The following is a 23,875-nucleotide window of genomic DNA, read 5'->3' on the forward strand; positions in this document are numbered from 1 at the left end:
TTTCATTAGCCTTTGGGGAGCACTGGTCTGAACTCAGCAGCTGCCTAGGAAGCATCGCCATTTGGTAGGGATTGTCACGAGCATCTCGCATTCATCGTGTCCCAAGTGAGCGCGTCCTCCCTGAATCTCGACCCTCCTGATCTCTCAACCGGTGCCGGTTTTGTAGACACGGTGGTAAGCTGGGTCGTGCTCAGCCTCCCACAGGCAGGGAGGGCGTAGCATTGCTGATCTTCCCTGTCCCGTCAGTCCCTTTCTCGGGGCTCACCCCTGACCTCTTCGGGGGGTTGCAGTAGCTTCTGCCTTCCCTGACCCCATTTCTCTCCCCTCCCCCCCGCAGTAATGATGGTCCTGTAATTAGGCTGTGGAGTTGTCTCTGTTACAACTACTAAATTTTAAGCTCCATGAGGACGGGGATGGGACCTTTTTCTTTTTCGTGCTTTCCACCCCTCCCAGCGCAGTACCTCCTGGAGGTGCTTAATTAGGATCACAGTTTTAAAACAGACTCATCCGCCATGAAGAAGTTTGGAGGGCTGCCTGTCGGAGATCGGGGGCTGCCTGTCAGAGATGGGGGGAAGTTGGGAGCCGTTGGCTATGTGAGCAAGGTCTCTTCAGGCCCAGGAGTACTGGAGCCCAAGAAAACTGGTCGGGCAGGTTTCCCAAAGATCCAGGGCCAAGTAAACCGGGGGCTTTCAGAGAGAGTCAGGCCCGCGGCCAGGGAAGGCTTCCAGGGAGAGGCTTTTGTGAATGACTCCAAGTGGAAAGGGCACTTGACTTGGAGCCAGAGAGCCCGCCTTGGAATCCCGTTGACGTGACCTTGACCTCCGCCATACACTGAGGACACGGAGCTGGGCCCTGATGCTTCTGCCGGGAACGTGTTCCTGCCTCAGAGAGTTGTGGGTTTCCTTCCAGATCTGACATCTGCTTGGAGAAGGCTTCTGTGGTTGCCCCCTCTCCCCAAAGTGCCCCACCCTCATTTGTTTCAGAGAGTGTTGTCTCCCTGGTGTGAGAGTGAACTCCCCCATCCCCTTTGTGGTCCCAATGCTTGGCTCGGTGCCCAGCCCAGGGTAGGTGCTTAAATGGTTGGTGATTGGCCAAATAGCCCAAGTACTTCAGGCTAAGTAGAAGGCATTTCTAATTAGATTCTCCTAAGGCCCCTGGGATGTTGGGGCTGTCATTCAGGCCCCAGCCCTCCGGGGGTCGCTTGGAAGTATCTGAGACTGACCCCGGACGCTTCACTGGGCCACCAGCTCCCACTGGATTCTTGGATTTCCGGACACCTCCACCATCCTCGCTTCTCTTTCATTTTTGCTTTCTTCCTGCCTGTGGCTCACAAGCATGTCTGGTCTCAGTTCCCTGGTGTCCTCCCTGAGCTCTCCCCTCCTCAGCCAGGCCCCTTGGTTTCCTTTTCCTTCTAAATTTTGGGTAGTCCATTGGGTTGAAACCATCCTCTCCGAAACTCCTTCGGAAATCTAATGTCCTTTTCTCTCTGCTCTTCCTTTGGCACCTCCGGGCACCATTTGATCACGGTAGTGCCCATCTCCTCCTGGAATCTCTCTCTTGCTTCTCCTCTTTCTCCATTGTTGGACCCTCAACCAGGTTATGTCCACTGAGGGTGGATAGCCCCCAACTCTCTGCCCAAAGTCCCCTTCTGTTTGTTCTCTACTCTCTTGCATGGGTTTCTCCTCAGCTCCCATGAGATCTGGGATCTTCTCACTGCAGAGGATTCCCAGATCTCTCCAGCCAACCTTGGCTTCTGTCCCGAGCTCCGGGCCCTTGTTGCCTTTGGGATACCTGGATTTGGATGTCCTACCGGCTTCCTGAATTTCACATTTTCTCCCCACTCCCCCCAATCCCATTCTTTTCCTGATCTCCCACCACAGTCCCACCAGCCTTGAAACTTTCAGCTTCATCTTCAAGCGCTCGCTCACGTTGGGTATCCATCCCATTGCCAGATAGCGGGCCCTCGTTTCCCACGTGGCCGGGCCACCAGAGCCCAGGTCTGATCCTTCGGTCAGCTTGTGTTGTGTAAGGGAGGAGGGGCTGGGCCCACGCCCGCCCTTGGTGTTCTTTTTTCTCCTGTCTGTCTCCTTTGGTGTGATTCCATCCGGTGCAATTCCTCTCCCTGTGATAGCAGGAGGGAGCTTAATGTAGTGACAAGAGTACCAGACTTGGTGTTAGAAGGCAAACGGCCATGTCCCTCTTCAGCCAGTGCCAGCGGCCTAGTGGCCTCAGTTTCCCCATTGCTGAAACAAAGGTTTCGGATCTAAGTCGATCATGAGCACCTTGTAAGATAAACTCATATAGAAAGCCCTTTGGGGACCCCCCCTCCAGGATTACTCCTGGATCTGCCTGTATAATCCTGCCCCTTTTGAGGATCCCCAGTCCTGAATTTCCCACAGTCTTTAAGAATTCCCACCTTGATGGACACGAAGAAGTCTGCCCTGGTCCTGTCCACTCTCTCTGGCCTCCAGCCTCTGCAGACTAACCTCCCCTAAAGTGCTGCCCACTTAAAAGTGTGACCCTCCTTTGACCCCCAAATGACATAACTCTGGACTGGTTCTTTGACTCACTGGCTAGCTGATCTTGGGATAGTCCTTCCCCTCTCTGGGCTCTGCTATTTTCCCATGAGACTCCAGAATGCCAGCTCATGGCTCTGGGCAGCCAAGCCTCCATTTATTTCTGCAGCATTATGTCGGTCGTTCACCGAGTGCGTGTGTCTACCTGCCACCACTGAGAGAGCAGGTACACGATCGAGATGGTCCCAGCCCCCAAGGAGCCCCCCTCCTCTTGGCGGGCGAGCCCATGCTCACAGATTAGCTCACAGGAGACACGACAGATCCTGTTTTAGCATTTCGACAATTAGGAGAGTGACCGCTTGGGAACAGTTTCCCTCACATTGAGAGATGAGGGCCTCCCCAACAACGCCTTGCCCTCCAGGTCCTGGCAGAAGAGCACAAATAATTGGAAGAACATTGAGGACCCCCCACCTCGGACTTTTCTTCATTGTCAATCACTTTGTTCTTTCACCTACTTCTCATTAGGGAACGAGTCCCACATTTGAAATAACACCCCCTTTTGTAAAATACAGACTCGTCAGGGCTCCCCACAGTTTTGCAGAAACAATCCATGCAAAATTTATTACTGGTTTTAAACACATCTTAAGGCTAAGTGGGCCAGCCGGGGCTCCACCGGAGCAGTTGGGCCAGCAGGGTGTGCTGCCTCTTCGGGCCTAGCAGCGCCAGCCCAAGTTCACCTTGGTTTTCTGGGTTAGCATAGTACAGTGAACTTGGGCCATTGGAGCCACTGGATCTAACCCAGTCTCCCTTAGTCCTGTCTCATCTCCACCTCCTAGAATCTTAGCTTCTTTTTGGAGCCAGCTCAGGTGAAGCTTGAGCCCCTCCCTGATTTCTCAGCTGTTAGTCTTCTTTTCTTTCTCAGGAGGAAAAAAAAAAACAAAAAACTTGTTTTGTTTTGTTTTTTTAATTTTCTGTTTATTTTTTTTAAAAGACAGAAAAGGAAAATAAACCAAAACAAACAGAACCTTGTCATGTGTCCAGAAGAACATCAGGGAGGATTCAAAAAATAGGACGATAAAATTTCCAGTTCAAGAGAGGACGTGGAATAGTATATTCACGAGCGCCCGCGTCCAACTTTTCTTTGCTTCCTCATAGGTTGTTCCTTTTTTTTTTTTTTTTTTGAGTTTATTCTTTTTTTTCCTCTTTCATCTCCACCCCCCTTGCCCCGAGTAGTCTGTAATTAAGCGCAGATATATTTGATATATAGATACACACACTTTACCCCTTAGTAAACATGCATCTAAAACAGTATTAGTATGGCTGACATATATAATGTAGATTTCTCTCTTGATTAAATTTTTCAAGCTTGGCTTTGTTGAACATCAGTGATTACCAGTCATGCTTTTTTTTTTTCCAAATAAATTTGACTCCTGGTCCTTGTGGTGTTCATGTATATCTCTTCTTTCTTATCCCTGCTAACTCTCCTACTTTAATCCTATTCCTTAACTTGCTCTGCTAATATTTAACCTCCCTCTACCCTGAACATCTCTCTCCCCCTCCCCCCCCTTATTTCTTTATAAGTTTTGGAGGATACTATATCCTTCGTGGTATATATTGAACCCATTCCCGATGTGAGTTGGTTTTTCAAACTACGAGCCCTCCTCCCCCCTCTAATGGCTCTGTATCTATTCTTCCTCTGCACCTCATTTGGATAAATCTTTCATTTGAGCTACCCAATTGCTGATGTTAATCTTAAACATATGGTACACACGGCCATGTTAAGTTCCTTGAAATCAGTCATGGATATAGGCTTTTTAATATGTTTTTTGTTGATTCTGGGTTTGGCTGAAAGTCCTGAAAATCTGCAAAATCACTGAATGTCCTTTTTTTTCCCCCCTATTCAGTACTATGGATAATTTTGCTGGATGTGATATTTTTGGCCAGGGGCCTAGATCTTTGGATTGCCAGTAGGTATGATCCAGGACTGTGGTCTTTTATTGTGGCTGCAGATAAGTTCTGAACGATTCTAATTGTAGCTCCAGCGTATTTGCGTTGTTCTTTTCTTGTTTCTTGCAAAATTTCCTATTTGATCTGGGGGTTTTGAAATGTGGCCGTAATATTCCTGTGCACTTTGCACAAAGGATCTCTCATTGAGGTGGTGATGGGTGAATTTTTTCTGTTTCTGCTTTTCCCTCATGTTCTATCACTCCAGGATAATTTTCTTGGATTATTTCTTGGTCATAGCTTTCAGGTAGTCCGGTTCTTCTTATAGTTTCTGTCCCCCAGATCTGTTTTTTTATTTTTTTTCTTACAAGATATGTCACATTCTGTTCTATCTTTTCATTCTTTAGAATCTCTTTGGTTATTTCTTGGTCTCCTGGCTTCACTGGCTTTAGTGGTGTCACCACTGGTGTTTCTGTGGAGCAAGCCTGGAGGTGTTTACACTTCACATGGGTTCCCAGTCTTTCTTTGGATCCCCCCGTTCTGCCCCATGGCTTCTTGATTTTTTCATCCGTCTAGGTTCACTCTGAGGTGCACATTTGTTCTGTTTGTGGAGGAAATCCAGAGCTTGAAATTTACCAACATTTTCCTAGTGGTTTTTGGAGAGCCTTAGTGCCGGATACCAGGTTTTGTACACCAGACTTTGTTGTTTGTTTGTGTCTGCCCTTTGTGATGTCATTTAGGATTTTCTTGGCAGAGATGCTGAAGTGGTTTGCCTGTTCCTCCTTCAAGTCTTTTTACAGATGAGGAAACTAAGGCAAGCAGAGTAAAGTGACTTTGCCAGGCTCAGCTAGAAAGTATCTAAGACTGGATTTAAACTCAGGTCTTCCTACTGCCAGACCCACAAAGTTGATTCAGTGCAGCAGCACCTAGCTGCCCTCCCTTTAGACAAAGCAGGTGTGCTTCTGACTCTTTTTTGGTGTGTTGAATTGTTTTTAGATGGTGGCCAAGGATTAGCGTGTGTGTGTGTTTTCATATTAAGTGACCTGAATGAGAATTAGTGCTGATAGGGTTTCCTTGAAACTTATTTCTAGGAAAAAATCCTATTCAATATGAAACTCTCCTTCTTAGGGTTCTGGTGGGTAGGAAACAGGCACTTGTAATGGCAACCATCACCATGTAGACTCTTAGTTACTGCCCCACCACCCACTGTGATCACAGTACCAAATTTTAAACTTGGATTTGAAAAAATCCCTCCTGGATAATTGGGTTACTGGGTTGCTGGGACGTGGTCAGCTCATGTCAGTCCATCTCTTCGTCACTCTTGTTACGGCCTGTCACATGCAACTCTAGGCCATGTTGATGTTTTTACTGAACGGCAGACTCGTTGCCATCTTCCTTTCCTTCCTGTGGCAGCACCAACCTGAGAAGTGAGAAACATCCAGCTTCGCCTGGGCTACCTCAGTTCTTGCCCCTCACTGTTCCTTATGTTGTAGGAGACAAAGCAAAGGGCTTTCCTCAGGGTGGTGGGACAATGTTGTTAATTGGGTGGCACGCACGCATTGCTCCTGTTGCATATGTTGTAGGAGACAGAGGACTTTTCTCAGAGTGCTGGGACAGTGTTGCTAATTGGGTGGTTGTAATTTCAGAAGAATTACCTGCTCCTGATGTCTTATCAAGCTGAAGAACTTGGAAAGAAATGGATTTTCTCCAATCTCTGCCACATGACCGCTGACCATTTATGCAGTTGTTATTATTCTGCCCCGGTTCCTTACTCAGTGTCCCTCACCACACACATGCACACCCGCCTCTCTTGCAGGTAGAGCTTTAAACCCTTTCTGGGACCTTTCCCGGGACCTTTAAAGGGAGATCCTTTAAGCTTTTGAGAATGACTTATGTTCTGTCCCCCAGGTTTGCCACCTCCTTCCTGCTTACTTATCCAGTCTGTGGCTCAACTTCCTGTTTCAGCATATAGTAGCTATTTTCCCCAGGTGTGGGGATTATTTGTATACCCACAAAAGAAATGCTATGAGACACAAACTAGGATTCAGTACATTTATTCAGAGGCCGCTGCTCGAGCTGCAGACCTGGGAGGAGCTTGTGGGGGATACTGCCCAGGCCACGCGCCATCCAGACTCCAAATCCAGGCTTGTGGTAAAATAGGCCAGACTCAGACCACTATTCTTTTCATTGATCATCTTCTCCATAAATAATGAGGGTAGAAGGGACTCCTTCCCTCACTACCAGTCACCTGTGATCAGAAAGCCTCACGAACACAGACATGGTACTGATACCTAAACCAGGTAGATCAAAAACTGAGAAAGAAAATTATAGATCAATTTCCTTAATTAATATTGATGCTAAAATCTTAAATAAGATATTAGCAAAAAGACTTCAGAAAATCATGCCCAGGATAATACACTATGATCAAGTAGGATTTATACCAGGAATGCAGGGCTGGTTTAATATTAGGAAAACTATTAGTATAATTGACCATATTAATAATCAAATTAATAAAAACCATATGATCATCTCAATAGATGCAGAAAAAAGCATTTGATAAAATCCAACATCCATTCCTACTAAAAACGCTTGAGAGTATAGGAATAAATGGACTATTCCTTAGAATAATCAGGAGCATATATTTACAACTATCAGTAAGCATAATATTCAATAGAAATAAACTGGAACCTTTCCCAGTAAGATCAGGAGTGAAACAAGGTTGCCCACTATCACCATTACTATTCAATATAGTACTAGAAACACTAGCCTCGGCAATAAGAGTCGAGAAAGAGATTCAAGGAATTAGAGTAGGAAAAGAGGAAATCAAATTATCACTCTTTGCAGATGACATGATGGTATACTTAGAGAACCCCAAAGACTCTGCTAAAAAGCTATTAGAAATAATTCAGAATTTTAGCAAAGTGGCAGGATACAAAATAAATCCACATAAATCCTCAGCATTTTTATACATCACCAACAAAATGCAACAGCAAGAGATACAAAGAGAAATTCCATTCCAAACAAATATTGAGAGTATAAAATATTTGGGAATCCATGTACCAAAGAAAAGTCAGGAATTATATGAGCAAAATTACAAAACACTTGCCACAAAAATAAAATCAGATTTAAATAATTGGAAAGACATTCAGTGCTCTTGGATAGGCCGAGCGAATATAATAAAGATGACAATACTCCCCAAACTAATCTATTTATTTAGTGCTACACCAATCAGACTCCTAAGAAACTATTTTAATGACCTAGAAAAAATAACAACAAAATTCATATGGAAGAATAAAAGGTCAAGAATTGCAAGGGAACTAATGAAAAAAAAGTCAGATGAAGGTGGTCTAGGTGTACCTGATCTAAAGCTATATTATATAGCAGCAATCACCAAAACCATTTGGTATTAGCTAAGAAATAGACCAGTCGATCAGTGGAACAGATTAGGTACAAAGGACAAAGAAGGGTACATCTATAGCAATCTAGTCTTTGACAAACCCAAAGATACCAACATTAGGGATAAAAATTCATTATTTGGAAAAAACTGTTGGGAAAACTGGAAATTAGTATGGCAGAAATTAGATATGGACCCACACTTAACACCATATACCAAGATAAGATCAAAATGGGTCCATGACTTAGGCATAAAGAATGAGATCATAAATAGATTAGAGGAACAGAGAATAGTCTACCTCTCAGACCTGTGGAGGAGGAAGGAATTTATGACCAGAGGAGAACTAGAGATCATTATTGATCACAAAATATAAAATTTTGATTACATCAAACTAAAAAGTTTCTGTACAAACAATACTAATGCAACCAAGATTAGAAGGGAAGTAACAAATTGGGAAAATATTTTTAAAAGTAAAGGTTCTGATAAAGGTCTCATTTCCAAAATATACAGAGAATTGACTTTAATTTATAAGAAATCAAGCCATTCTCCAATTGATAAATGGTCAAGGGATATGAACAGACAATTCTCATATGATGAAATTGAAACTATTTCCACTCATATGAAAGAGTGTTCCAAATCACTACTGATCAGAGAAATGCAAATTAAGACAACTCTGAGATACCACTACACACCTGTCAAATTGGCTAAGATGACAGGAACAAATAATGATGAATGTTGGAGGGGATGTGGGAAAACTGGGACACTGATACATTGTTGGTGGAGTTATGAAAGAATCCGGCCATTCTGGAGAGCAATCTGGAATTATGCCCAAAAAGTTATCAAACTGTGCATACCCTTTGATCCAGCATTGCTGCTATTGGAATTATATCCCAAAGAAATAGTAAGGAGCGGAAAGGGACCTGTGGGTGCCAAAATGTTTGTGGCAGCTCTTTTCGTAGTGGCTAGAAACTAGAAGATGAATGGATGTCCATCCATTGGAGAATGGTTGGGTAAATTATGGTATATGAAGGTTATGAAATATTATTGTTCTGTAAGAAATGACCAACAGGAGGAATACAGAGAGGCTTGGAAAGACTTACATCAACTGATGCTGAGTGAAATGAACAGAACCAGAAGATCTCTGTACACTTCAATGCTGTATGAAGAGGTATTCTGATGGAAGTGGATATCTTCAACATAGAGAAGATCCAACTCACTTCCAGTTGATCAATGATGGACAGAAACAACTACACCCAGAGAAGGAACACTGGGAAGTGAATGTAAATTGTTAGCACTACTGTCTATCTGCCCAGGTTACTTATACCTTCAGAATCCAATACTTAATGTGCAACAAGAAAATGGTATTTACACACATATATTGTATCTAGGTTATATTGTAACACACGTAAAATGTATGGGATTGCCTGTCATCTAGGGGAGGGAGTAGAGGGAGGGAGGGAGGGGATAATTTGGAAAAACGAATACAAGGGATAATGGTATAAAAAAAATTACTCATGCATATATACTGTCAAAAAATTATAAATAAAATTAAGTTCTTCTTTCTATAAAAAAAAAAAAAAAAAAAGAAAGCCTTATGAGGCTCCACAATAAAGGCACCGGGAGCCACCTCAAGGCACATCTGAGGATGTCCGTCCCCGGAGCCGATGGTCGGCAGTGACCTTCCTGCCTCGGCTCCAAGAGCAGCTTTCTTCAAGTATTAGTGTGTGTCACCAGCACTCGTCAAATTGAAGGCCTCCTTTTCAGGAGCCGGCCCCCCCAACCCTCTACCTCTGCTCCCTGACTCTCCTTATATTTCTCCCCTTCACCTGTTAGAACCCCTGGCTTCCTCAAAGACCCAGCTCAAACATGACTTTCTGCAGGAGGCCTTTCCTGGCCTCTCTCCCACCCATGGGAGGCCCATGCCTCATTCCCCTCCTTTGCATGTATTTTCTAGGGGGGAAGGAGGTCTGTATGGTTTTTTTAATCTTTCTTAGACAAGAAAGCCCTTGAGGGCAGGGAGCGGGCCTGTTCCATAATTGAGGACTTACTAAAAGGCCCTGTTGAGGGGCTGCTTTCCCACTTCTCTTCTGGGGACCTCATTAGACTGGGTAGCTTTTTTCCTGCCTCCCCTTCCCTGTTATGAGATTCTTCCAGCCCAGTCCGGGTAGCCTGGGCTACCTCAGGCCTCTGAAAAAGGGGGCACCCTAGGGCGCTGCCTCACCTTTTCTTGCTTCTGAATCTTTTGTTTCCTTCCAAGATGAGTTCAGGTTCCCCGCTGCTTCTGCCTTCTCTAGCACCTGCTGGGTGGACGGTGCATCCTACCTTTCCCAGATCTGCCCCCTTTCCCCCAACTAGATCCCAAGCTCCCGGAGGACAAAGACTGTGTCTTGTGCTATAGCGATTGCCCCAAGGCCTCCCACACTGTGAGCTTTTGGTAAACTTGGGTGCAAAGTGCAGAGCTCCCCAGAGAGGAGAGATCTTCACCAGAACAAAGGGAGGGTTACTTTCCCAGGATCCTGCCTGGGAAAGGGGAGTGTCGTGAATTCTTGGGTGTGATTAGAAAGAGGGAGGGAGGGGAAGCCTTTCCTGGGAGAGGAGGGCAGGGGAAGGTCTGCTAACAAGCCTTTCTGCTCTGGCTGTCTTTTAGGGCTTTATTTGACTATGACCGGACTCGGGACAGCTGTCTGCCAAGCCAGGGGCTCAGCTTCTCTTACGGGGACATTCTCCATGTCATCAATGCTTCTGATGATGAGTGGTGGCAGGCCAGACTGGTCACCCCCCATGGAGAGAGTGAACAAATTGGCGTGATCCCCAGCAAGAAGAGGTGAGTGTTATCCCGGCTTGGGTCCTGAGCACCTTGAGCAAAGGCCCTGGGCGCCTCACCTATCTCTTCTCTCTGACCTCCAAACAGGGTGGAAAAGAAAGAGCGAGCCCGATTGAAAACCGTGAAGTTCCATGCCAGGACAGGGATGATTGAGGCTAACAGGGTAAGTAAGTGTGGTGCCTCGGGAACCAAGCTGCCGGCCCGGGCAAAGTCTTGTCTGAAGCAGGCCTCCAAAGGGGCTGCCTGGCCAATCTCCGGCAAAGAAAAGGTTGGCGCGTCCGCGGCCAACACGGATCATTCGCCTCCATTCACACTGGGCAGACGCACTCAAAGTTGCTGTGGCACCGGAGCAGCCTAGAAGCCACGGTACCCATGGGCAGCCTGAAAAATTAGGGACAAGAACCAAACTGGTGGAAGCTGCAGCAGCAACAGGGTCCCAGGATTCAGAATGGCCAGGAAACTCCACCTCACACCGGTGCGGTTTCTCTCTCTTTTCTCCTCTTTTCTCTCTCTTTTCTCCTCTTTTCTCTCCTCTCTTTTCTCTTTGTATTTTCTCTCATCTATCTTTTCACTACTCCGTCTTTTCTCTCCTCTGTCTTTTCTCTCCACTCTTTTCTTTCCTCTGTCTTTTCTCTCCTCTGTCTTTACTCTCCTGTCTTTTCTCTTCTGTGCCTTTTTTCTCCTCTGTCTTTTCTTTCTTTTCTCTTTGTCTTTTGTCTCCTCTGTCTTTTCTCTCTTTTTTCTTTGTCTTTTTTCTCCTGTCTTTTCTCTCTTTTCTCTCCTCTGCTTTTCTCTCCTTTTTTTCTCCTGTCTTTTCTCTCCTCTGTCTTTACTCTCCTGTCATTTCCCTCCTCTATCTTTTTTCTCCTCTGTCTTTTCTCTCCTCTGTCTTTGATTTCCTCTTTCTTTATTCTCCTCTGTCTTTTCTCTCTTTTCTCTTTGTCTTTTTTCTCTTCTGTCTTTTCTTTCCTGTCTTTTCTCTCCTCTGTCTTTACCCTCCTGTCTTTTGTCTCCTCTGTCTTTTTTCTCCTCTGTCTTTTCTCTCTTTTCTCTTTGTCTTTTTTCTCCTCTGTCTTTTCTCTCTTTTCTCTCCTTTCTTTTCTCTCCTGTCTTTTGTCTCCTCTGTCTTTTCTCTCTTTTTTCTTTGTCTTTTTTCTCCTCTGTCTTTTCTCTTTCTCTTCTCTCTCCTCTGTCTTTTCTCTTTTCTCTCCTCTGTCTTTTCTCGCCTCTTTCTTTACTCTCCTGTCTTTTCTCTCCTCTGTTTTTCCTCTCTTTTCTCTTTGTCTTTTTTCTCCTCTGTCTTTTCTCTTTTCTCTTTGTCTTTTTTCTCCTCTCTTTTCTCTCCTTTGTCTTTTCTCTCCTCTCTCTTTTCTCTCTTTGGTCTTTTCTCTCCGCTGTCTTTTCTCTCCTCTCTTTTCTCTACTCTGTCTTTATTCTCCTGTCTTTTCACTCCTCTGTCTTTTCTCTCTTTTCTCTTTGTCTTTTCTCTCCTCTCTTTTCTCTCTTTTTTCTTTGTCTTTTTTCTCCTCTGTCTTTTCGCTTTCTCTTTTCTCTCCTCTTTTTTTTCTCCTCTGTCTTTTCTCTTTCTCTTTTCTCTCCTCTGTCTTTACTCTCCTCTGTCTTTTCCCTCCTCTCTTTTCTCTCCTCTGTTTTCTCTCCTCTGTCTTTTCTCTCCTCGGTCTTTTTTCTCCTCTGTCTTTTCTCTTTCTCTTTTCTTTCCTCTGTCTTTACTCTCCTCTCTTTTTTCTCCTCTGTCTTTTCTGTCCTCTTTTTTTTTCTCCTCTCTGTTCTCTCTGCTGACTTTTCACTCCTCTGTCTTTTCTCTCCTCTATCTTTTCTCTCTATTCTCTCCTCTCTTTTCTCTCCTCTCTTTACTCTCCTCTATCTTTTCTCTCCTCTCTGTGTTCTCTCCTCTGTCTTTTCTCTCTTCGGTCTTCTCACCTCTCTTTACTCGCCCCTCTTTACTCTCCTCTGTCTTCTCTCTCCTCTGTCTTTTCTCTCCTCTTTCTTTTCTTTCCTCTGTCTTTACTCTCCTGTCTTTTCTCTCCTCTGTCTTTTCTCTCTTTTCTCTCTTCTCTTTACTCTCCTCTATCTTTTCTCTCCTCTCTGTTTTCTCTCCTCTGCCTTTTCTCTCCTCTCTTTTCTCTCCTTTTTTCTCCTCTGTCTTTTCACTCTTTTCTCTCCTCTCTTTTCTCTCCTCTGTCTTTTCTCTCTTCAGTCTTCTTGCCTCTCTTTACTTGCCCCTCTTTACTCTCCTCTGTCTTTTCTCTCCTCTCTTTTCTCTCCTCTGTCTTTTCACTCTTTTCTCCCCTCTCTCCTCTGTCTTTTCTCTCTTCGGTCTTCTTGCCTCTCTTTACTCTCCTGTCTTTTCTCTCTTTTCTCTCTTTTGTCTCTTCTCTTGACTCTCTTCTGTCTTTCCTCTCCACTGTCTTTTCTCTCCTCTTTCTCTCCTCTCTTTTCTCTCCTTTGTATTTTCTCTCTGTCTTTTCTCTCCTTTCTTTTATCTCCTCTGTCTTTATTCTCCTGTCTTTTCTCTCCTGTCTTTACTCTCCTGTCATTTCTCTCCTGTTTTTTTTGTCTCCTCTGTCTTTTCTCTCCTCTGTTATATCTCTCGTTTCTCTTTGTCCTTTTTTCTCCTCTCTCTTTTCTCTGTTTCTTCTCCTGTCTTTTCTCTCCTCTGTCTTTAATCTCCTGTCTTTTCTCTCTCTTTTTTCTCCTCTGTCTTTTGTCTTTTCTCTTTGTCTTTTTTCTCCTGTCTTTACTCTCCTCTGTCTTTTCTCTCCTGTCTTTTCTCTCCTCTCTCTTTTCTCTCTTTTGCCTCTTCTCTGTACTCTCTTCTGTCTTTCCTCTCCACTGTCTTTTCTCTCCTCTTTCTGTCCTCTCTTTTCTCTCCGCTGTCTGTTCTCTCCTTTTTTTTCTCTCTGCTGTCCTTTTTCTCCTCACTTTTCTCTCCTCTGTCTTTTCTCTCTTTTCTCTCCTCTCTTTTCTCTTTGTCTTTTCTCTCCTCTGTCTTTTCTCTCCTCTCTTTACTCTCCTCTTACTTTTCTCTCCTGTCTTTTTTTCCTGTCTTTACTCTCCTGTCTTTTCTCTCCTCTCTTTACTCTCCTCTGGCTTTTTTCTCCTGTCTTTTCTCTCCTCTCTCTTTTCTCTCTTTTGTCTCTTCTCTTTACTCTCTTCTGTTTTTCCTCTCCACTGTCTTTTCTCTCCTCTTTCTCTCCTGTCTTTTTTCTCCTCTATCTTTTCTCTCTTTCCTCTCTTTTCTCTTTGTCTTTTCTCTCTTCTGTCTTTTCTCTCCTCTCTTATCTCTCCTCTGTCTTTTCTCTCCTCTCTATACTCTCCTCTTACTTTTCTCTCCTGTCTTTTTTTCCTGTCTTTACTCTCCTGTCTTTTCTCTCCTCTGTCTTTTCTCTCTTTTCTCTCCTCTCTTTTCTCTCCTCTGTCTTTTCTTTCCTATGTCTTTACTATCCTGTCTTTTCTCTCCTCTGTCTTTTCTCTCCTCTCTCTTTACTCTCTTCTGTCTTTTCTCTTGATTGTCTTTTACTTCTCTGTCTTTTCTCTCTTTTGTCTCCTCTCTTTACTCTGTTCTGTCTTTTCTCTCCTCTGTCTTTTCTCTCTTCGGTCTTTTCTCTCCTCTGTCTTTCCTCTCCTGTCTTTTTTCTCCTCTGTCTTTTTTGTCCTCTGTCTTTTCTCTCTTTTCTCTTTCTTTTCTCTCCGCTGTCTTTTCACTCCTCTGTCTTTTCTCTCCTCTCTTTTCTCTCCTCTGTTTTCTCTCCTCTGTCTTTTCTCTCTTCTGTCTTTTCTCTCCTCTGTCTTTTCTCTCTTTTCTCTCTTCTCTGTTTTCTCTCTTTGGTCTTTTCTGTCCTCTCTTTTCTCTCCTCTTTTCTCTCCTCTCTCTTCCCTCTCCTCTGTTTACTCTCCTCTGCCTTTTCTCTCCTCTTTCTTTTTTTCCTCTCTCTTTTCTCTTCTCCGTCTTTACTTTCCTCTGTGTTTTTTCTAATCTGTCTTTTCTCTCTCTCTCTCTCTCTCTCTCTCTCTCTCTCTCTCTCTCTCTCTCTCTCTCTCTCTCTCTCTCTCTCTCTCTCTCTCTCTCCTTCTCTTCGTACCACGTGATTCCTAGAAGGGAATTATGAAGAATATGACACGAATATTTCTACTTTTTACAAAGATGAATGCCATCGTTATTTGTATAAACACACAACAACATCTACAACACAGATAGGTCCTTTCTTCCATCAATGTCCATTAACCTCCCAAAATCCATTTGAACACTTCTCAACATCACTCCCCGTGTCTCCATTTTAATTTTCCTTGCATGCTTTAAACCCATTGTTCTGATTTTTTTCTGTCCTCCCCCGCCATCTTCATGTTCTTTCACAGTCCAGCAAAACGAAACGTAAAAAGAGTTTTCGTCTCTCTCGAAAGTTTCCATTTTACAAGAGCAAAGAGAACGTCACCCAGGAAAACAACGGACAGGAACGTAAGTAGCAGCCTACTAAGGAGAGCCACTCACCGACCACTCTGACGCTTACATTCCTTCTTTCCTTCAGGACACTTCAGAGGGCCATGGCGGGTGGTTGCCCAAAGTTGCCTACTTCAGGGGATGGATGGCAAGGGCTCCAAGGTACCACCCTGCCAGCCAGTCCCTGCTTCCCTCTCTCTACCCATTTGTTTCTTCAATTTCTAACATTAAGTGTGTTCCAATTAGAAGCTGGAAGAGGAGGCAACAAATGTGGCTAGAATAACAAGAAACACAGGATTAGGCGGCTCTATGCCTCCATGCTACCTTGGGGTAAGACTCCCCAAACCCCAAGCTCACCCCACTGGGCTATTCTTGGTGCTTATGCAAAGACACCCTGGAGTTCAAGGCTGATGGGGAGAGCTGAGAGGCTGGGGCCTTTGTAACTGATGCTTGTGGCCAACATCATGGCTCTTGTGGTTTGTATGAGGAGCTACTGGTGGGGGATGGCGCCCCAAGTTCCAGGCCTCCATTCCCGTTTTTTGAAAGGAGTTCTGTGGCCCAAGCCGTTTCTAGGCACTGAGCACATTTGGGGTGGTTTGGGGAAAATTTTTGCCAGAACCCTGACCCGATTTGGCTTCCGTTCTACCAAAGGGCACCAAGCAGGCCCCCTCACAGCAGGGGGCTTCTGGTCTAGGGGCTGGGTTCAGCCTTTGGAGGCTGTTTCCAAAGTGGTGGGAAGATTTCAAAGGATCTCCCTCCCCCTTGGCTATCCAATTCGTCCTTAGACCCACTACCCCCACCGGGCCATTGTGGTGGAGCTTTCCTGCTTGGCACTCTACGCCAGGCTGGGCATTGGTTCTCTAATGGTGCATTTGCGAGCGAGCAGCTGGGCCTCGACCCCGAGGTGGCGCTGCGGGGCTGCCGCCCTTTGCGTGGTTCTGTATACCTGTCACTAATGTTCTCTGGGTTCTGTATTCTTCCCTCCCCCCCCCCCATCTTCTCTTTCCAATCTCTTCCTACCTTCTCTTTTTATTTCCTCGCTGTCTGTGAAATCAGGACTTCCCTGGGTTAAGTGACGATTATTATGGAGCAAAGAATCTGAGTAAGTCCAACTTACCTCCGTTCACTTTTGGTTTCCGTTGGCAGTAGTGGAGAGGTGGGGGCGGGGGCATAAGGGTTCTCATAGTGGGGGTGGTCCTAGCCACAACAAGCTGGCCTCCAAAGTTCAGGGGCCTCTAATACCAAGCCCCCACTCTGCACTGGCCTTTCTTTTACTGCCCTCGGGGCCGTGAGGAGAGAAGTCTTGTTCCAGTGGTAAAGACCTAGCTTCTTCCCCTCACTCCTGGGAGACTTAATGGGGGGGGGGTGAAGATAGAGGGGGAAGCTGGTTTGTGCAGCATGTTCTTCCACAGTAGAGCAGTCATCGTTTGGGGGGAGGGCCTGCACCAGGCCCAGTTACTAAGATACTAGGAGAAGGGGCTCATAGCCCACAGTGACAGTGCCCAAGTGAGGGGGGGGTGAACTTAACCCAGTGCCACAGAAGGACCGGCTGTTGGGCATTGGCTCTTTGGAAGGCCCTGACCTCAGTTTTGGAAAGCTAGTCGGCAGTAGGGACAGGGGGAGAGCAAGTGCTCAGAGGAGCAGGAGGTGGCACCATTGGTTCGTGCTGAGGTCACTCGGGATAGGGAGCAGACCTGTGCCACATCCTTCTGGCTACCAGGGGGTTTCCTGGGGTGGCCACAGCATCCCCTAGAACACTGTTGTCTTGGCTGAAATGAGCTGTTTGCCCGGCCTCTTTCTTTGGTCTGTTCACGTCTCATCTTCACGTGCCCACCCTGGTGGAAGAGGAGAGGGGGGGTGTTTGTGCCAACTTGAACCTTCCTTCCAGCTTCTCTGCTCTGACTCTCATTTCTCACCCCCCAAGCATCCCCGTGTGTTTGTCCATTCACGTCATACCTCGTCTATCTGTCTTGTGGTGGGAGACAAAGACTGTCCTCTTTCCTTCTCCTCTCTCCCTTTCCCCCTCCCCTCCTGCCAAGCCCAGGGAAGGGAGAGAAATGTTTGGGTTGTCGCGAAGTGGGGGCCGCAAAAGAAAGCTGCCCAACGCGCGCTCTCCCTCTCCATCAGGCCCCCGTGGTGGGCGGCGCACCTCCCCGAGCACCTCTGGTCTCTTCCCCGAGCCGGCTTTGCTCCCCCCTCTGTGTCTTGTCTCCCAGAGCATCTGTGACTGTTGTGGGTAAGCCCTCGGTGGTGTGTTCTGAATTGGAGTCTCTTTCTTGTTGGCTTGCAGAGGGCGTGACCTCCAACACCAGTGACAGCGAGAGCAGTACCAGTAAGTGTGTGTCTCGCCGTGTCTCATGGCTTCATCCCCCATTCTAACCGTTTTTGTTCTTCTGATGCATGGCTGCTGCTTCTGGTCAGACAGGTGCTATCCCACTGCTCCTAGTGGAAGTCTTGGAGATGCTGTGGCCAATTCCCCTCATGGGGGGTCAGGGAAGGGCTTCGAGTGCGTGCCCACAGGGGGAGGCCAGGAGGCAGAGCTTACCGCTGGCAGTGTGTTGAGCCATCCACCCTGGCGAGCATTTCTTAAACGCTTACAGCACAGCAGTGGGCATCCGTGTGCGCGGTGCTGGGAAAAAACTTGTCCCAAACCCGCCCTGCCTTCAGGAAGCTTAAGAGAAAGGGGGCTCAACACAGCCCCGCTTCTGAGGGAACGCTCAGGACTTTGCCCTGAATTCAGGGACGTGGCCTTTGGCTCTCTTTGCAATTTCCTCCCCAACCAGCTCAGACCCTTAATCCTGTAGGCCTAGGGATGGGGTGCAGGTATAGGGCCTTGACCTTTGGAGGCTAGGGAGGAACAACCGCAGGGTCTGAAAGCAGGACTCTATGTTGTCACAACTGGCCAGGTAGGTATTCTTTAAATACCACCAAAGGTGTGGGGAGAGGGTGCCACATGTGCCTCAGTTCCTCTCTTCTGCAGCGAGGCATTAGTCCACATGCCAAGGGAGAGCTTCCTTTGAGCTCCGACTAGGTTTTTGCCCCTGGTTGGGAGGTGCCCTAGAAACACTCATGAGTTTTCCCCCCCTCTTTGTTGCAGAAGGACAGGAGGACACAATTTTATCCTATGAGCCAGTGACACGGCAAGAAAGTAAGCCCTTTGGGAATGGTGGCCCTGGGGACCCGCAGGAGGGAAGCGGGAACCACTGCCTTGTCCCATCGTTTGCCAGAGGCCTTTGGCCACTTGCAGACCCCAAAAGATGAGCAGGGTGGCTTGGAGTGGGTCTGATAAAGCACCGGGTCCCCTTACACAGCCCTCGGGCACCACCCATTCAACTTCCGGGACTCTGCTCGGCTACTGACCCCCATTTAGAGGTGTTCCTATCGACTGGAGCGCCCCCCTGCCCCCCGGGTAAAAGGGCCTTCCATAGGCCTGGAAGGAGATTCACTCTCTTCTGAGTCATGACTGAGCCCAGGGTGAGGGTGGGGAGCCTTCCCCACTGGGCCCTCAACTTGTGTCTGTACCTCATTTCCAGTTCACTATGCAAGGCCAGTGATCATCCTGGGGCCCATGAAGGACCGAGTCAATGACGACCTGATTTCAGAGTTCCCGCATAAATTTGGATCCTGCGTACCACGTAAGAGCTCAGAAGTTAGGACTGTCCAGCTCTCAGTCCATCCTAACCTTTCTGAGGGAAGGAGTCCATTTAGGGACACCAGGGCCTAAATTGGGGTGTGTTTAGTCGGGACCACGTGGCAGAAAGACTATTGCCTTGACTCGCATGCTCTTGTTCCTGTGGGCCGCCCAGCCCTGATCGGCGTTCCTCTTTTAGACACCACTCGGCCTCGAAGAGAAAATGAGGTGGATGGCCAAGACTACCACTTTGTGGTGTCCCGGGAGCAGATGGAAAAGGACATTCAAGAGAACAAGTTCATAGAAGCAGGCCAATTCAATGACAATCTCTATGGCACCAGCATCCAATCAGTGCGGGCAGTGGCAGAAAGGGTGAGATCCCAGAGACCAAGACCTGAGAGACCCAGTGGGGGGCTGCTTCTAGGGAGGCCACCTCAGGGTCCCGAGCCGGGTTGCTCGGGCCTGTTTCTATGGCCAGCACTGTGTTGAGGAGAGAGTCGTGAGGGCAGGGAGACTTGAGCACACCAGGAGATCCCGAGTGAGGGGGACTGTGAGAGAGAGAGAGAGGAGGACTTACTTGAGCGCCACTCTGGGCCCCGGGCTCTGCAGGGTCAAGGGGAGGCTCGATAAGCTCCTGCCACAGAAGCTCAGATGCAGATTTGATTTCTCTTGGTCGGACAGTTAGTAAGCCCAGGCCCTTTCCCAAGGTTCACGGCTCCCCTTCCTTCCCCTCCTCCCCCAGGGGAAGCACTGCATCCTAGACGTGTCTGGCAATGCCATCAAGCGACTGCAGCAAGCCCAGCTTTACCCGGTTGCTGTTTTCATCAAGCCCAAGTCTGTGGAAGCCCTTGTGTAAGTGCTCTTTAAAATACAGATGGGAGGGGGGGGGAGGCTGGACTTTTCCTTAAATTGCTGTGAACCATGAACCCTGCCTGACGAAGCTTCTCCTACCCTGGCTGCAGGGAAATGAACCGAAGACAGACCTATGAGCAAGCAAACAAGATCTTTGACAAGGCCATGAAGCTGGAGCAGGAGTTTGGCGAGTACTTCACAGGTGAGAAGCCTCTGTCCACATCGCCAAAGCTAGTCAGAGGGGCTGAACTTTAGGGTGCAGCTTGTTTCCTCCCACACTCGGACCCTACCGAGCCAGCAGCCAGAGCCGGCTTTTCACCCTCAGTCTTGGGTGTGCTGTGATTTTGAAATCTCAAGGGGGGGGGGGGGAAATCCATCCTGATTTTCACTCACCTGAATGAAATGTGGCCTTTCCTTGGATCATTTGAAAAGACAATTCCCCAAAGTAAGAGGTTTCTGGGTCTGAGCCCCCAAGGTGGTGAAGGAACCAGACCAAGCCCTTTCAGTCAATCCCCTGCCACCTTTACAGACTAGCCTTGGGGACTGGGGGAGGTTGTGCCCTGACACGGGACACTGCGCTAACCGTTCTCTTCTCTTCAGCCATCGTACAGGGTGACTCACTGGAGGAAATTTATAACAAAATTAAACAGATTATCGAGGACCAGTCGGGGCACTACATTTGGGTCCCATCCCCTGAAAAACTCTGAAGACCATCACCCCCCCACCCCCGCCTCCTCCCAGCCCTTTCCCCAAAACCATTTTCTTGTGAGCAAAACCCAAGGCCCCTCCTTCCTCCTCTTTCCTGTCCCTCTGGCAAGAACAAATGACTACTGTTCCTGTCCCCTTTTTTAGATCTGTTGCAATATTGAGTTCTCTAGTCCTGTTTCTTTTTGTTGGGATGATATCATCTCGCTCATCATGTGACTGTGCCCATTCCTGCATGGACCTTCCCAGGAGCAGCTCAGGCGCCACTCCATCACTCATTGTTTTTCTTTCCAAACCAAGCAGCAGAGAAGAAGGCTGATGGATTGTCAGTAGACTCAGGACACAAAACCTGGATTTTGAAATGGGCTTCGCATGACAACAAGCTCCCAGGGCCTTTCTCCCACATCTGTGTTAACTCTCTTGAAGCTCTGAACAGTACGATGTAAATGGCAACTGAAAGCATCTTATTTATATGTATATGTAATTTATATAAAATATATAGAAATTATTATATATATATATATTATTCACCAACATAATATATATATATATATATGTATACATATACACACACACACACACACACACACACACACACACACACACACACACACACACACACACACAGCTGGACCAGAAAACCCTTTAGGGACTTTAGCGATGGTAACTTTCCCGCCGGCAAAGCGGCAGGAAAGGGCTCAAAGATGGTACGAAATGTGGTAGATGCCGCCCCCTCTGCTCCTCCTGCCTCCCGAGAGCTGAGCCGGGCTGGCAGTTTTGCCCCAGGCAGGGGCAGGGGTCTGCCACCAGCGGATTTGTTTGCATGGAGGTTTCCTTTTGTTCGTTTTAAGCTGCTCTAAGACCAAAACCACATTGTGCTACTTGCCGTGTCCGCCTTCTCATGATTTCGGATGTCACCCTTGCTAACTGAGCATCTCATTGTACAATGTCGTGAGGGTTTTTTCGAAGTAGCTTGGACCTGGCCGCGGTAGGGCCAGGTCCCCCCGGGGGCAAGGACTCAGAGGGCTCCTATGGGATGCTGGGGGTGAGATATAAAGCTATCACTCTTTTCCTTCTGTGCTGGGGCAGGGAAGCAGCCCTGACTACTTAGGACCTGAAAGGTTCAGCACTCCACTAAATGAGTGTTCTCTCCAGCTGCCTTTATTCCACCCCCTCACCAGCAGCTGCTTAGCTTACTGTTTCTTTGGGAGGAAAGTAGACTCAAATCAGGCACATTTGAGCTGCAGAGCTACATCCGTGTTAATAGTGAGAAATCAAGCCTCCCTGCTTTTTCCCCCAGGGCGCACGCCCACAAATGCCGGCAACGGCAGCAGCAGCAGCAGAAGCCCTTTTCTGATAGGCCTGACCAGAGCAAAACAAAAAGCACAGACAGGGCTCTATCCCTCTTCTCCCCCTGAAGGCCACGTGCCTGGCTAAGGTAGGTAACCTTGCCGTGTCTCACTCTTACCCACTGTGGACTGGTGATGCAGGGAAGAACGTGGGAGGAGCTGGGCCCCAGAGCGGGTGCGCTGCACCCGACTTTCCTGGCCCATGGCAGCTGGAGCACTGTAGAACACACCCCCCCCCCCCAGTACTCAAGACAGTTAGGAACTCCTAGCCAAATTTCAGAAACGTATTAAACTGTTACTCTACCAGCAACATAGACTAGCTGTCCGAGGCTGGGGTGCCAGGGAAAAAGAGGAGCAGCTTTGCCTGGGCGCTGCACTGGGGCCAGGTAAGGGAGGGGTTAGCGTCCAAAGACGGCTTACTGGCTGTGAGCTAAAATGAATTTTCTGGACCACAGCTCACTCGCTCCCTCCCAGAGGAGAAAGGCAAAGATTAAAAGTAACCTTGACATTAGTTGGTTTACCACTGTTCCTTCCAAGGAGACGTATATTTTTTAATAAACAATAGTTGGCAACGAAAGACGCCTCAGAGACCTTCTTGGGAAAATCTGCCTTTTGTTTCAAATGCTTAAAAGCCGGTGTGTTTTCTTTCTTAAGATGGGTGGGAAGAATTCAGAACCGCCGCTTGGCTGGTAAAGGGATGAGGAATGGCAATAACACTGGGTGGGCTCTATTCCTGACCCTCTGCTGGAGAAGCTCCATTCTGGTATTCTATAACATAGAGGTGGGGGGTCACAACAGAGAATAGAAAAAGAAGATGTGGATATTCTAGATCTTAAGTTCTTGAAAGAAAAGCTAGATGAATTATAAAGACGTTCTACTTAGTAAGGTATTAGGAGACTAGTATTCCTTCTCAGAATTGGAATAATTCAACAAAGAGAAATCCACACATGACATATTTATGACATATCGAATAACCAAGATTTGACTGACGCAGGAGGCTGGAAGGGAAGGTTAAAGCGCACCTATTTCCCAGTATTCTAGGGTACCTTTAAGCAAACCTATGCAAAAAGGCAGCTAGAAATAGGAGCAAAACATGTAAACCTAAGTATAGGCCGAGTAACGATATCATGAACGAGTAGGTGTATAAGGATGTGGTTCCGGCAAAACAAGGGAAGGGAATTGTAAGGGCCCTTTAAATGGGTGGCGCCACAGGGCAACAGGAGATTGAGTGCCCCAGGAAGTATTCTCTGTGGATATTAGGACTGCCCTGTGGGTGGGATCTTGGCCACATTGAGATAGCTTTGTAATGGGGGACGGCTCTCTCGCTGATTGGCTGTGTGTGACCTCACAGGCCCTTTATAAGGCTTGCTTTATAAAGACTTTATATATACTGTATATAGTATATATATATACTTTATATATATATATATATATATACCGTATATAGTATATATATATACTGTATACAGTATATATATATACTTTATACTGTATATAGTATATATATATACTTTATATATATATATATATATACTGTATATAGTGTGTATATATATATATATATATATATATATATATATATATATATATATATATATATATATATATATATATATATATATATATACTGTATATATATATATACTGTATATAGTGTGTATATATATATATGTATGTATGTATATATACTGGCTTGCAGCCAGTCGCTCTCTTTAACCTGGCGCTCTTTAACATGGCTCCCTAACCTGGGGTAGCTGAGCCAAGCTGATGGAGCCGTGAGAGGTAAGAAGTTAACAAGTCAGGGCATTATGGGAGTAGGTGTAATAAAGCCTTTTAAGATTACATGTGGCTGTTCTTGAGTGCGCTACTGGTTATTAAGCTATAGATTCAAGAGATCGTGGCCAGAGACTTTTGAAGGCCTCAGAGGAGGCGAGCCAGGTAGAGTTGATACTGCAAAGGTCAGTGCTCAAAGGTACTCTGTTGGGCCTAGGACAGACTAGTAATTGTAACTGCCAGGAGGGCATGTTACATAGGTGAAAGAACAAATCATAGTAACAATTATTTTTGAGATGATAATACATACCAAACTTGCGGGACAACTAAAAAGCAGAACAGGAAAATTTCCTTCTGCAAACTTGAAATATTAATAAAAGAAAAAAAAAGGATCCATGAACTGAGTAGTTCATGACTTAGAAAGACTA

At 46.5% G+C, this 23,875-nt stretch overlaps 1 protein-coding gene across 8 annotated transcripts in view; it reads left to right on the forward strand.

The window, feature by feature from the left end:
- The window catches only part of DLG3 (discs large MAGUK scaffold protein 3), a 75,465-nt gene extending 53,214 nt beyond the window's left edge, over positions 1-22,251 (forward strand). For 4 of the 8 annotated variants that reach the window (XM_074277518.1, XM_074277520.1, XM_074277524.1 and 1 more), the window contains 10 exons: positions 10,502-10,678; positions 10,766-10,841; positions 15,056-15,155; positions 17,428-17,469; positions 18,235-18,285; positions 18,671-18,772; positions 18,968-19,140; positions 19,511-19,620; positions 19,731-19,822; positions 20,221-22,251. In XM_074277518.1, coding sequence (XP_074133619.1) covers positions 10,502-10,678; positions 10,766-10,841; positions 15,056-15,155; positions 17,428-17,469; positions 18,235-18,285; positions 18,671-18,772; positions 18,968-19,140; positions 19,511-19,620; positions 19,731-19,822; positions 20,221-20,327 — 1,030 coding nt within the window. In that variant the 3' untranslated portion in view covers positions 20,328-22,251. Of the gene's footprint in view, positions 1-10,501; positions 10,679-10,765; positions 10,842-15,055; positions 15,156-16,193; positions 16,240-17,427; positions 17,470-18,234; positions 18,286-18,670; positions 18,773-18,967; positions 19,141-19,510; positions 19,621-19,730; positions 19,823-20,220 lie in introns of all 8 variants that reach the window. The other 4 variants (XM_074277522.1, XM_074277523.1, XM_074277521.1 and 1 more) reach the window with 3 other exon arrangements.
- Positions 22,252-23,875: the final 1,624 nt, after the last annotated feature.

This window comes from Sminthopsis crassicaudata, chromosome X, assembly GCF_048593235.1.
Source record: "Sminthopsis crassicaudata isolate SCR6 chromosome X, ASM4859323v1, whole genome shotgun sequence".
In the NCBI taxonomy this organism is placed as follows: domain Eukaryota; kingdom Metazoa; phylum Chordata; class Mammalia; order Dasyuromorphia; family Dasyuridae; genus Sminthopsis; species Sminthopsis crassicaudata.